Source organism: Balearica regulorum, chromosome 3 (genome assembly GCF_011004875.1).
Source record: "Balearica regulorum gibbericeps isolate bBalReg1 chromosome 3, bBalReg1.pri, whole genome shotgun sequence".
Classification (NCBI taxonomy): Eukaryota; Metazoa; Chordata; class Aves; order Gruiformes; family Gruidae; genus Balearica; species Balearica regulorum.
Window position 1 is genome coordinate 17,720,258 of NC_046186.1, and position 14,089 is coordinate 17,734,346.

At 36.7% G+C, this 14,089-nt stretch overlaps 1 protein-coding gene across 3 annotated transcripts in view; it reads left to right on the plus strand.

Annotated features, from left to right (window-relative positions):
- Positions 1 to 14,089, plus strand: part of KIDINS220 (kinase D interacting substrate 220) — an 84,838-nt gene that overhangs the window by 37,171 nt on the left and 33,578 nt on the right. For all 3 annotated transcript variants that reach the window (XM_075750666.1, XM_075750667.1, XM_075750668.1), the window contains exon 22: positions 2,558 to 2,720. In XM_075750666.1, coding sequence (XP_075606781.1) covers positions 2,558 to 2,720 — 163 coding nt within the window. The remainder of the gene's footprint in view (positions 1 to 2,557; positions 2,721 to 14,089) is intronic.

Below are 14,089 nucleotides of genomic sequence, written 5' to 3' on the forward strand. Positions count from 1 at the left end.
TACTATCTAGCATGTATATTTAATATATTAGGTTAGGTTCATTAGATAGGATGGGATGCAAACAGGAAGGTTAATTCAGGAGAGCTTGCCACTGATAAGCAAGGTTATTGGCTCATAAAATAATGAGTAGCATAATGATTGAACAGACAGTAAAGAGTTGTTCTACCTGTGGCTGAGTTTAGGAAAGGACAAATAGTGCCTTAAAAATTTGAAATAGCTAGTTGAAAAAACATTGCATTTTCTAAATGGATATTTCTGCTTTTGTTTTGTTTCTTTTCTTTTTATCTAGTCTTGCTTGCAATTACAGCTTTCCCATTGACCCATTAGGTATCAGTGGTGTCTTTAAGAAGAAGCGGTGCACCTTTGAGCTCTTCCCCAACAAATTGATCCTAGTCACAAGTTCCTACATTACGCTTTAAGGAGGCTTTTGGAAGATGACATTAATCCTGTTCTCTACAACTCCTGTGCTATAGAACTCTTCTTCTGAATAAAATGAATTACTTGTTTTTATGCCACTTCAGCTCTTTTAGTCTGAGTTCCTGGTTTTATGATAAAGAATCTCACTAAATGACAAGTAGTACTACACTGTACAAATGGAGAACAAAGTTAATATTACTGCATTTTGAAGGAAAAGAGTTCTGCTCTTGTTTCGTGGTCATTTCAATAATAAATTGTCACAAGCTCTGGGTTATGTTAATGAAAACAGAATCTCTAAAAGTTCTAATTTCAGTAAGTAAATTTGATTGCTAGGAAGACTACACTATGATTCTACCGATAATACTAGGAATAAAAGATTATGTTAAATGACCTTTGTCATTTCTAGAAATACAACCTATGTCTTTCTATGATAACATTTAATGCTTAAGTAAAAATTATTCTTAATTTTCTAATGAGATCTGGATCATTTGAGAGAGAGAATTTTGGGAAGAAAACTCACAGATACAGAAATATCACAGTTGCCTGCAGCCATATCAAGGATGGGTTCAACAGATTTGGCATTAAGTCCTGTGTTGGGTGATTGTAGCCACATTGCCTACACCAGGTGCAGTTCAGAAATCAGCCTGTCTCTATTGCACAGCACATAGCTGGAGCTAAGAAACCTGCTGCAACCATCTCACGTCTCACTGAGGGTGTTTGCTTTACCAATAGGTGCACAGGGTAATAATACGGGCCAAAACCAAACTGATTCCTGCCGATCCATTTGGTTGCAGAAACCTGATACAGCGGTATCAATGTTGCATCCACTGCCCAACTTAAGTACTCCTACATGCAGTGTTATTTCCAGCATGTCACAAGTAGGTGGAGCTGTTTCAGGTCTGGTACAGTGCCAAGGTGATCATCTCAGTAGGAAGCGTGTGATACAAGGCCACAGTTGTAGGTCTCTGAGCTGAGGTTCAGCTCTGTCAAACCAACCTGGGTAACACAGAGGGGTTGGCTGTCTCCGCAGTTCCATGCCCAGTGCTTGCATAGTTTGAATTGTCCTAATTTGCCTTCAGTCAGATTATGAAGAATTAAATGTAAATGCTGTTCTAAATTAAGTAAAATAATTCATGGCTTATTTTCTGCTGTTACCTTAATGCTAGTATAATTAATAGACAAGTGTTAATATGTCCTTTTGCCCATTTTCCCCTGCTTTTTCCCTTTTTTAGTGATCCTTCATATGTGACAACAGACCGAAAATTCTGAACTAATCTTTTAAATAAAAGTGCAGCCTCTTAGCATTGTCATTACATTTTGTAGCATGAAATGTCTGGTTTTGGCAAATTATAATGCAGATGTGAAAGTATAACGAAATCACAAACTGTTAGTTGTAAAAGCAAACAAAAACCCTGCAAGAACACTTTTAGTGTACTATAATCTGTAGTTATATATGATGATTTCATGAACAGCTTGATGAGCTGGGCCTTCAGGCTGCAAGTTACACATCGTCACCAATATTAATAACCCAATTCTAGAAAACTTGCTAAATTTGAAATGCATAAACTATAGCATTAACTTCTGCTCTGTTTTTTAATATTAACTTTACTTGTAATTCATACCTTGTCTTACTAACTTAAAACAATTTTTTTATAGCTTTGTATTTTACTTTAATGGCTGTTGAAGATGGCAGTTGTATGCTTTACTTGTTTAGACCATATTTCATATGCTAGTACGCAGAAGATCTTTCATAGTCTTAGCATGATTTTTGAGAAATTAATGTTGTGTGAAATTCTCCATTGAGTTTTGCTAAAGTAACTTAAGATTCACCTGCAACAGGATGATAGTAATTAGTGTTTAACCTGGAGCTGAAGTTGACAGGTTTGGAGAGTCTCATGTTCTGACCAGTATTTGCAAGAATTTTTATTAGGTTGTCAGATGGTATTTTTAGATGTGACTTGATGAGATGTGAGAGATGATTTTGAACTTACTGAGCTAAAAATATAATACCAGAAAGTTCACAGGTCAGGTTAAAGGACTTACATAGGTTTTACTTTGAGGGGGGGGGAAGGAAAAAAGACATCTTTCAAAAGGGAAAAAAAATCCCCTGTGTTTCTTCCCTTCTTCCTTGTTATATTAGGTCGTTTATTGAGAGCTAATCAGATCACATTCAATTGGGATAGACTGGCTAGTTGGATCAATCTCACAGAGCAGTGGCCGTATAGAACATCGTGGCTCATACTACATCTTGAAGAGACTGAAGGCGTTCCAGATCAGCTGACTTTAAAAACCATCTATGAGAGGTAGGTGTTATTCTGGTAATAGTATGCACTTTCAATGATTAAAATAGTGATCGTTATTAATGATTATTAGAATGGCTTTCAAACAGCTACCAGGTTGTAATCTAAAATTCTCTCAATCTTACTATCTTCTGTTAACTTTTAGAAACTTTTAAATTACTTTCATTGCTATTTAATGCACTACATACATATGTGCGCTCTGTATTAAAAACAAAGAGAATTATACTGGAATTCTTCACAGATAGGTAGCAGTGCTTCTGTCTCTTGATATTTTTATCTCTACCTTGGCCAGGGTAGAAGTTGTTTATTTTTCCCTAGTTAGAAATCTGAACTGAGCTCTGCAAAAACTGCCTTTGTTGGTAAAGATGTCTGGAGGTTTGGTGCTTAGCAGGAGTGCTTGATGCTATGGCAGTGTCTTGTGCTGCAGTTAAGGAACACGAAAGTGAAACATGACTTTCTCCATTGCTGATACAAGTTGCTCCCCAACAGAGCTGCCTAGATATTGCAACTGAGAGCAAATAATCCCTGTGTTGCCAGTGAACGTGCCTCTCCAGAACCTGGCTGCTTGTAAGAAAGGACATGTGGATTGGGACAAGTGACCTGATGACAGTGGGAGTGGAAAAGAAAGAATTTGGCTGGGAGTTGGGCCTACAGGAAAAAAGCAGAATCTGAGAATGAAAGTCAGTGGGAGGAAAGAAGGATTTGACTTGCATAAGAAATAACTGGAATCAGATGAAAAGAACAGCTGAGGTAAAGAGGGAAGACTGATTGAACAAGTTGCCAGAAAATCTAGAGACTTCACAGGGTCCAGGGAAAGAATAGAGAGAGTGAACTTGGACAGAAAATTCTGGGAAGGTGCCCTGCACTAAGAGTCAAGGAATGGGAGATGATGAACTGGATGAAGGTCTGGGATGGGCTGGAAATGGTTGAAGTGTTGAGAATGGAATTAGGATTGATTGGGAAAGATGACTGGAATGGGTTGTATTAGGAAGGGAAAGTTGAAGTGTTGAGATCTGAACACAGAGAACCCAGAAGGTAGAGGGACAAGGGTGGACTGGACATGACAAGGCTGAGGATTCAAGATGGACAAAGATGGCAAGTAGTAGACTGGAGTAGCTTCAGATTAGGGGGTTGTTGCTGAAATATCAAACTTCAGAGATAAATAAGTATGTGATTAGAAAACACTTTCCTCTAGAAAATGGATCCAGTTTCTGAGTTTTGCATTTCCTCTGTGAGTGTAACATACCTGCAAGATCATAGATAAGTGATGGGAACCCACCTCTCCATTGTGGGTTCACACAGCTAGTGTCACAAATGTTTATGTGATCAGGTAAGTACGATAATTCAGAGTCAACAAGGATTCCTTCTCCTGTCATGCTTTTCAGTACTCTTGTAGATATTTCTGACTTTATTTAGATTTGCTGTAATGCATGTTTCATAACTTTTCAGTATTTATCCAACAAACTCATTACAGTCTTCTGATTATTAGCATCCACAGTACTAAATTGCTTTGGAGTGATCAAAGTCCAAAGCTGTCTTCGAGACGTTTATATTTTCTGATAAACTAATTCAGAGACCTGAATTGTTCTCATAAATGAGCACTGGTAATTCCGGTATAAACTGATGTTAAATCTGCGGTAAACCAACATGAGGAGAAGGAAGGGACAGTCACAATTGAATGTGAATGATTTATTTGGCTTCTGGATTATTTGTTGTTAGTACAGACACTTGAACTGTTGATATTGAGTGCCAGTTGGAGTGTGTCAGGGTTTATTAGTTCAGGTGGGGAGGAGATTCATGACTCCTGCTATGCTGGTTTGCCTCTTGCTATGCAGGTTGTGTTTGGAAGTAATACAGCCACTTGAGTAGAGTGTCAATTCATAATGGACAGTTATAAACTTATAAATACATTTATAGTGTATAAAACTAGGATCTGTAATACGAAGAAACAGCAATCAACCCTGTACCATATGTTGGAAAAGGGAAGGTGATAATCTTCTTTTCAGTAAAGCTGTTTGTATTCTACCTGTAATACCAGGAAAACAAGGAAAAGGAAAGGAGGACCAATATTCAGAATTCTCTCTTTAGCAAAAAATACCAACGGGATTATTTGATATGAAAATTATAAAGCTACAAGACTGAGTTTCTTTGACTACTTAACCATTTAAAAAAAGATTCATGATAGCAATACTGCTTTATGCTCAGGAAGAGAGTTGTCTCAGCCATTTCTGCTGAACTTAGTGTATAACTACTGATGTAGTAGTGACAAAGTCTGAGATCTCATCTGTCTGGTAAGTTGGGTGATCATCTTTACCTTATGCTGAATATGAAAAGATCTGTGAACTCTTCTCTGGGATTATCCAATGCTCTAAAAATTGTTTTATCCAAAATAATCCTTTCTGTGTCATTGTTATTCTTTCTGTCTACAACTGTTTGAAGTCACTTGGCTTGAATACCTGTTTCTGTATCAGCTCAAAGTACTTACTTTAGTTCCTCTTTTCAAACTTCATTTTTCTAGTTTATAAAGCAGCTTTCCTATTTGGAGTCTCATTAATAGAACCAGATTTTGATACTTTTATAGCTTCTGTTCCTGTACTGAGTTTGTGTTACTACTTCCCTGCCTTTTATTCTGCAAGGATTTTTTTTTTTTTTTTTAAATATTTTGGTACTTTAGAGCAAGAGCAAAAATACAATTTTCATAGTATTGAATAGTTTTTGTCAAACTACTTTTTATTTTGACAGTGCCAGTTCTTCTTTGGTTTTGCTGCATTTCTGAACTCTGAGTGTGTGAGGAGAGGGGGTCTGCCTGGACATCTCCCTTGAATGAAAGGAATCTTGTAGGTTCTGTGTTGTGTAGGAGTTCCACACTCGATAACATTCTCCACATAAGGAGAATGCTCTGATATTATAGTTACTTTTCCAACTTTTAAAATACCGTGTGTTACAAAGCTTGTGAATCACCAGGATTCCCTTGCAGTGAGAACTCTCTGGTCCCTTCCTCTTAGCTGCTGACTGTGCGGGGCAGAGGGTTAACACAACAGATCGATCTGTTACAGGTACCTTCAGCTGAAGGAGTTATAGTCGGTATTTTGTGTGTGCACGGAGGGTATGACAAGTGGTAATAAAACCCATGTTGTTTTACCGCTGTATCTTTGGAGGCAGATTATAACCTGCTCTTCACCATCAGTAGAGCCGCTGCTGTAGAAGTGGGATTGAGCGCAGGAGTTGGTGGTGGTACCTGTGTGTGTGGTGATACTGTGCCGGCAGGTGGCACTAGGAGAACGGCTGTCTGGCCAGCGGGGCTCTGGCAGCTTCTGCTCCCTTGTTTGTCTTGGCGTGGTCTGTGTTCGTATTTAATGTTGGTGATCTTTTTCACTAGATGCTTTGTTTTTCGGTATTTCAAAGAATAAGCAATTCTTTCACAACATACAAAAAGTATAGTAAAATGAAAAGAATCAAGTAGTCAGGCATTAGCAAATGAAAGAATAAAAATAGTCTGCAGTTAATTCCACTCTATGTATACATTATGATATGATTTGTATGATCAGATGCTATTTTGCTTCCGTAAGACTCCTATCTTGTAACGTCTCTATCTCAATTTGGTTACTAAATAAATATACCTATATCTATGTGCTTCAATTTGATATTAAAAAAGCTAACTAATATATTCTTATTGTGAAGGATTGTTGGGGAAAGCAAATTTATGGGTGCTTTTCTGTAGATACTATGATGAATGTGGAAAACTATATTGATGAGTATGAAACCACTTCTGTCAGGAGTAGTGTATCTTTACTGTATCCTATTATGCAGAGATGGGAAAACCTATTGAATTGGCAACATTTTCCTAGGGTCTTAAAAAATCCCAAAATTAGATTTCAATTTCTGGCACAGACACACTTCTGAACAATCTTTGTGGATTGGAGTCACTTAGACTTCTCTCTTCGTGATAGGCAGAGACGCTATGTTGTAATTCTTTGATAGAGGGGAACTAGCCTGTACTTTGTGTCAGATTTTGAAAATAAAAAATGCTGAGTCTCTGGTGTTGAATTTCAGTCCAGATTCTGGAGAAAAATGTCTTTACTCTTCTTACTTCCTTAAATTGACTTGCTGTATCATCTCACTTCTGTCCTCTCACTTCCAGCCTCTCTCTTTGCTGCTCTGGATCTTTGCATGGTTTAGCTTTCCAGTTGATATACTTATTAGTACTAGTATTTACTCCTTTGGATGTATGCGTTGCCATTTCAAATCATCTTTCATCACCAGGATTTTCATGTAGTCTCTCTCCTTGCCAGGTTAAGCTCCTAATTCCGATTTCTTGTCTGTTGTGTTCTCCTTCCCATTTTGTGTTTAGGTTGTTTTGTGGTCAAGCCCACTATTGTTATTTACCACCTCTCCATCCTGGTTTAGGTTAATTATTTTTGCCATTTTATTTATAGTAGTGACACACAGTTTAATATTCCTTTACATTTATGTTGTGCATTCTCCTTCATGTTGCTGTAAAGAGTCTTCCTAATGTCAGTTTTGTGTAATGCCAAGATGGTTTGCAGAGGTTGCAAAAATCAAATTTTTAAAGCCCTGAAGTGGAATAAAATACATGGGCTTTCTGTAGATGAATTTGTAAGAGAATTAAGTTGTCAGATTAAAGCAAGTTTCTGTTGAATGTTTGCAACTGATACTTCTCAGACTTGTAAATTAGCCAGCTGTGGGATGTGCTCTCTTGTGAAGACTAAATGAAACATCCATGACATCAGAATACATGTCAGTGCCAGATCTAAATAAATGATCTGTTGGGGAAAATCACTGTGGTTTTTGTAGAGAGAAGATATGTTTCAAGAAACTGAATTCTCAACAGAGTCAATGAACATGTGAAGAAGGCAAGGTAATATTTTGAAATTTAAGAAATTTTAAGCAAGATCTTGATCTAAGAACATTTAAATGTATTGAAATTTAAGGTAATAACAGGCAAGATTACCTCAGGAAAACAAAAGGAGCAAGCAAAAGATCATAGCATCGTAGAATCATTTTGGTTGGAAAAGACCTATAAGATCATCAAGTCCAACTGTTAACCTAACACTGCCAAGTCCACCACTAGATAGGAGTAAGTCTCATGAGAAACTTGCAGGTAAGGTTTCCAAAGATAATACTTGCACTCTTTGACATACCTGTAGTTGGTCTGGCAGAGGGAGAAGATGCAATGTGGGAATATAACCAGGACAGCTGTTTCACAGAGGGTTGTGGAAAAAGCTATGAGTAAATTGCATATCAAAGTCATTGTGGATATAGGTATCATAACATACTGGGGAAAATAATCTCATCTGTAATCCTGCTGGTGTAGTAATGGGCTGTAAATCTGCATTGAGGAGAGAAATTCACAAATAATTGCTGATTTCTCCAAAAATGAAACAGTGTCTTTAGGAGTTATTAGCAAAACAATAGAAAGAAGGAAGATACTGTATTATACAAATCTGTGATGTATCTAAATTCTGAACACTGTGAGATTCTAGTCATCCCGTTTCAAAAAGGCTGTACCAAAGTAGAAAGGATATTAAAGAGGATGAGGAGAGCCCTAGTCTTACATCAGATTTTGCTGTGAATATCATCACTGTCCAATTTCCCCTGCACTGAGGAATCCCAGTTTTGCTTGAATACTTCCTCCTCTCTTTTTTTTGATTCTCAGGTCTTTCTCAGTCTAAGACATATGATTAATTTATTTCTTTTCCCCCAAGGCCTTAGTTTTTCATTTCAGTTTGAGGCTCTAAGTTTTAGTCATCTTACGTTGTTTCTTGATATTTTCTACTGCTTAAGGCTGTAGATGGCAGTGATTTGATATTGCCACCTTGTTGATTAAAAATGGTGCTATTAAAACTGATTGTATGGGAGGGAATGTCTTCTCAGTCCCTCTCCTCATTAAGTTTACTCACTAAATGAGGTAATCTGCTGAACACATTTTATTCGTTTATATACTTCTTATCCTGGCAGAAACCAAAGTCTGCAATACTTTGTATATTGGAAGATGTTCCTAGAAGTCAGTAAAGTAATTTTGTAACCCTAAGGCCTGTAGGCCTTAGTCCTTCTGAAATCTGAAGGTGTTAGGGAGAGTTTCTACATCTGTGAACTAACCAGTTCTCTTCTAGATATGTCAGATTTACCAGTCTGTCACATTTTAAAGCTGTTACTAACTGGACTGTCTTCACTGATTAATCACAGAATAGTCTGGGTTGGAAGGGACCTCAAAGATCATCCAGTCCCAACCCCCTGCCATGGGCAGGGACACCCTCCACTAGACCAATTTGCCCAAAGCCCCATCCAACCTGGCCTTGAACACTTCCAGGGAGGGGGCATCCACAACTTCTCTGGGCAACCATTAAAGTCTGTTCCATGTGCTAACAATTATACAGTTGAAAGTGAAACTTCAGGGATGTATGTGCCCCTTGAGTTCAAGAATGCAAGTCAGAAAATGACTGACTAAACTTGTAAACACTTGAAAAACTATATATATATCTAAATTTTTGCGCCTGAAGTTTCTGCAACATGTACAGTTGCAGAAACCTTCTGTGAACAAGATGAGGTGTTGACACTGTAGGAAAGTTCCAGGTGGCCTTTGAAAAGAAAATGGCAGGGAACACACTGCAGGCTACCAGAACAATTTAGTGACCTGCTATGGAGGGCCCTTTGGAAAAGAAAAAAAGTCAAAATAAAGTTGATAATAGTCCATGAGAATTTCCTCATGATCATATCTGGATACCATCAGGTTATAACATTCATCCAGGAATTAACTAGATCCATGGTAAGTATTTTCCTCCCTCTCATGTGGTTAGGATCTAGATTCTGTATCTCTCTGAATGTAATTCTAGCCATTACCTGGTGAAGCTGCGAGAATGTCAGACCAGCGTATCTAGGATAGTTCTAAGAGAGATTGTGACTCACTGTCTTGGTGCTTAAAGAATCTTGGGGGCAGAGGAGAGTCCTTGTCCCCAGAATGAAATTTTTACATTTTGCTTAATACAGAATTTAAGTATTCACACAACCTTCTATTTAAGCACTTCCTACTGGCTGATTTTGATGTTACTCTGCTTGTCATGCTTCATGTCATGAGGGACAGTCCTAGCTGTCATTCTTTCCCAGGCTTTGCTCAAACTGTGGTATTAAGACAGGGCTTATCAATTCTTTGTGAGCATATCAGCAAATAGTTGCTGGTCCCTGAATTTCTGTTATGTGACTATTCTTATAAATTCATGCAAAATATTAGAACATGAGAGCTTGGCTCAGGATAGAAGAAACTCTCATGAGCCATATGTTCAGATTAGGATCTCCACCCTTACTTAATCTCCTTGAAAACATGCTTTTTGGGAAGCTGAAGGAAACTATGGAAATCAAGAGTCTTAAATCTTTGATTTGGAAAAAAAATATAAAACTTACAGGATGAGAAAATGGTTGTGCTTTCCTCAGAGTTGTAAGTAACCATTATTTAAAACTTGGCAACATATAATTCATCCATCACTTGGGCTTAATTTAACCTCTGCAATGAAGTATTTGTGCACATATGTATGCATGCCTACCTATGATGAATGTCAAATTGGATGGCAAAGCGATGTGCCAAGGCAGGACACACCAAATTTAGAATAATAACCTAATAGCTTTCTTTTATTCAGGATTCTTTTTTGTGTGTGGAACTAAAGGATCTAAGCCAGCCGTAGCTCATTTATTACTTTTTTTTTAATGCTTTTGCAACTCTTACACCGTTCTAAGGAATAATTTGTGGAAATCATCTGCTCTGATTTAGCAATAATAGAAAGTTCATGTTTCTTCATTTTTTCAGTTCTAGATGTTACCTTTCCAGTTGCAACACTGATTTTGCTTGCTCCCCCTGCCGCCCCATTCCTCACCCCCCCCACCCCCCCACCCTGCCCCTAGTCTTTACTGAAGTTATCCCTTTTTGGATATACTTAATTTCAGGTTACTAGACAACCTCTGTTTCTCTTTTTTTCCCCTTTTTTCTTCAGATTAAACTGGTAAAAACTGATTTAGTTATAAGTAGACCAGCAGTGGATTACTGTAGGTTTGGAGTTCTGTAGCATGCTTTCATTGGTGCTGTGTTTTACTGATAAGTTCAGATCTTTTGTGTGATATGCCCACATGAATCAAACTAGGAAATCACTTTGACAGGTTAAAACATTTTTCTGTTTCACGTACAGTTGAATATTTCTACTTCATTGTTTACTCCTTCAGTTTAAGAAAGTATATTTACAGCATACAAAAAATACCACCAAGATATAAATGATATGAAATTATTTTATTAAAGAAATTGATTTTATAAAAAAATCAGAAAATATAATTCTGTAGCAGTAGTAGTAAAATTTATTTTTCCCCATATAAAGGCTCATTTATTTTTATAGCAATTTGATGACACATCTGCTTGCTTTATTCAGCTGAAAAGAAAATGTTGGTTCTTGGTGTTTTGTAAAATTGCTTTGTTAAATTATTTTCGAAATCGTTCAACTTTTAACAAATGACATTTGATACTAACATTGGAAAGCAATTTCAGCTAATTAAGTAGATCCTTCTATAAACCATTGGAACATTAAGATGACAAACTGTTCATTCAGGATTATTTTAATTGGTACAATTATTGCAATTTTGTTGCAATTATGTGTTGAGCTAAAAGCTTTTGTCTAAATCATTTGAGGTTTTTTTGTTAATATACATAAGTAAGAAGAAAAGAAGTAAAATACAAACTGAAGACAAGCATTATCTGTCTACTTTTTCATTACAGTACTTTAGACAAGTATCTATTAAATTATTCTTTTAAAAAAGTATGTTACATGTTTTCAACAAATCTCTAGCAATGTTTAAATTGAGCAAGATCATTTGAAATGAAACATTTCTGGAAGGTTATTATGTTAATTCCAGTTTTGACACTGTTTAAATACCTTTTAATAAAAAGGGTGAAATTAACTTCTGAGGGATTTGTGAGTTGTATAAAATCTATTGATGTATTAATTTAAGAAGTGTAGCTTTTTAGCGATTATAGAAATTAAAACATGAAAAAGCTATGGAAGGTGCCACATTCATCACTCTGGTTGTAATGTTCCCTGCAATCGTCTTTTGCTCGGGCCAGGTTTAAATAAATCGCTTTGTTTGAGTAGACAATTTAATATCCTTGTAGACCTCACAGTGAGGAGTTACTTCTAAATGTTTAACCTGCTTTTTGTTTTTCAGTTCCCTTTTATTGCCTCCTACTTAAAATGCCGGGCACATAAAGTTACTATGTTTCTTACTGCGCTAATAATGTGGTCTCAATGTTTATAGGCAACATAGCAGTTGAGTTGTAGATGGTTGTTGCCCAAACTGTCTACTAAATAGACCTACATGAAGCAAGGCATAAAAGAGAAGTAAAGAGAGTACCAGAGGGCGTGATGAGAAGGAAGTTCAGATGAAAAGGTAATAAGGAGAGAAAAAGCATTGGAGCAAAAGCTAATCAGAACAAGGCAGAGGAATAATTTTAGCTTTTTTTAGTTACCTTTGTAATATAGAGTAATAAATCATATTTCTAAAATACTTCCCAGGTAGTTTAAAATGCTTACAGTATAGTTAATGTGCCTTTATGGCATCTCTCAAAAATGCTCCCATGTGTATTTCAAATCCCTCCAAGCACACCTGATTGACAGTAGTTTAGGGTAGAACACAGAAGCCTTAGTTTTTGCAAGACTATAAACAATTTCAGGAAAGAAAAACTTTTAACCTGTCTAAGTCAATTCATGAGACTTCTGTACTTTTGGGGAAATTGATAAGGTTGGGAAATAAAATTGGAGATGATGACTTTTTGTGTCTGCTGAATGTTTTTGTCCAAAGTAGAATATTTATTCAAAACCCGAGAATGTGGGAAAACATTGTGAGGTAAGATGATAAGCTGGAAATGCATCTCTTAGCTACATACTGCTAGTGGCCTATATCCTGGCTCTTACACCACAATAAATGTAATGTCATCTATCTGTGAGGAAAAAAAAAGGAAGAGAAAAAACACTTACATCATATTCAGAAAAAACTTGTGTCTCTTATTGCTGTAAAAGCCTACCACTGAGCAGTAGCATGGATTATCAAGTTCTTTGAAAGCTGGTGCTCTAGTATTCCTTGCAACAATTTGTTCATATGCCCACACAATAAATTTGCCTCATTAGATCAACTCTGTCATAAGAAGCTGCTTTAGAAGGACAAGATAAGGACCAGATCAGGTAATCCAAATGTCTTTGGTCCTGGTTGACTTGAATTTTGGTTATTAACCTATTAACATAGAATAGCAATTGTACCTTTTTGCCTTTCATTTCTGGATAGCATTTGCAACAGATTGATAGATCAGTCTTTGACTTACTCTGAGAAGTGGAACTCACGCTTGTGTGAGTGAAGTGTTTGCCATGGACTTTTGGAGGAGGAGAGTCCTTTTGCCTGGTCCTGAGGTTTGACTGTATGCCATAACATAGCCCCAGAAAAGAATCTTGTGCTGGAGACTAGGATGAACCATGTCCGTTTCTATACTGGAAGACCTGCAAATATTTGATGTGTTTCTGAAGTCCTACAGGTGGAGGTATTGAGTAAAAGAATCCCTGCATAAAGCCATAAAGTAGTTTTGTAACTGCCATTCAGCAATGAAAATACCAAAACCAGATTAATACAGTATTCTTGTATTTCACTTGTGTGAGTGACCTTGTTGGACTTCTCGGTTAGTGAGACATAATTACTTTTTTGTTTACAGAGCAGCTTTGAGCAGTCTTAGATTCTTCTGTGCTGCTCTGTTTTGTTGCTTTTCCTCAACTATTCCTGTGTAATAATTGTTTTGGGGTTTTTTAAATCTTTTGCCTTCTGTAATTCAAATAGTGCTGCAAAGCTGTGAATGAATCCAGGCATTTCCAAGTGTATTAACACTGTTTTAGTTACAAAGAATGCTGGTGTAGGGTTATTCTTGAAAGTTGTATTAAAAATGGACCTTTTTAGTATGCCTCAGGGACAGTGCATGATACCGAGTGTGGGAGATTAATAAATCTCAATCTCTTCAGGATCAAAATGTTTTTTCTTTCTGAAATGATCAAAATCAGGAACGCTCAGAAGAGGTGCTTTATCTACTGTTACTTGAATTGGATAGTTAGAGTCAGTTTTGCAGAGCAAGCTTTCCTGAATACCTACAATAATAGGAGTTTTTAAATAGCTATTGCATCTGTTCAGTGAAGTCTATGTACTGCTTAATATGCACTGAGGGGTTTATAATTTTTGTCTAGATAGATATATCAAACTATAGCTTTCTGGGTTTTTTTGATCTTTATTAAGATAAAACATTGGTTCCCTTATGTTTTAGTATTGAGTGCGTGATGACTTTTTAT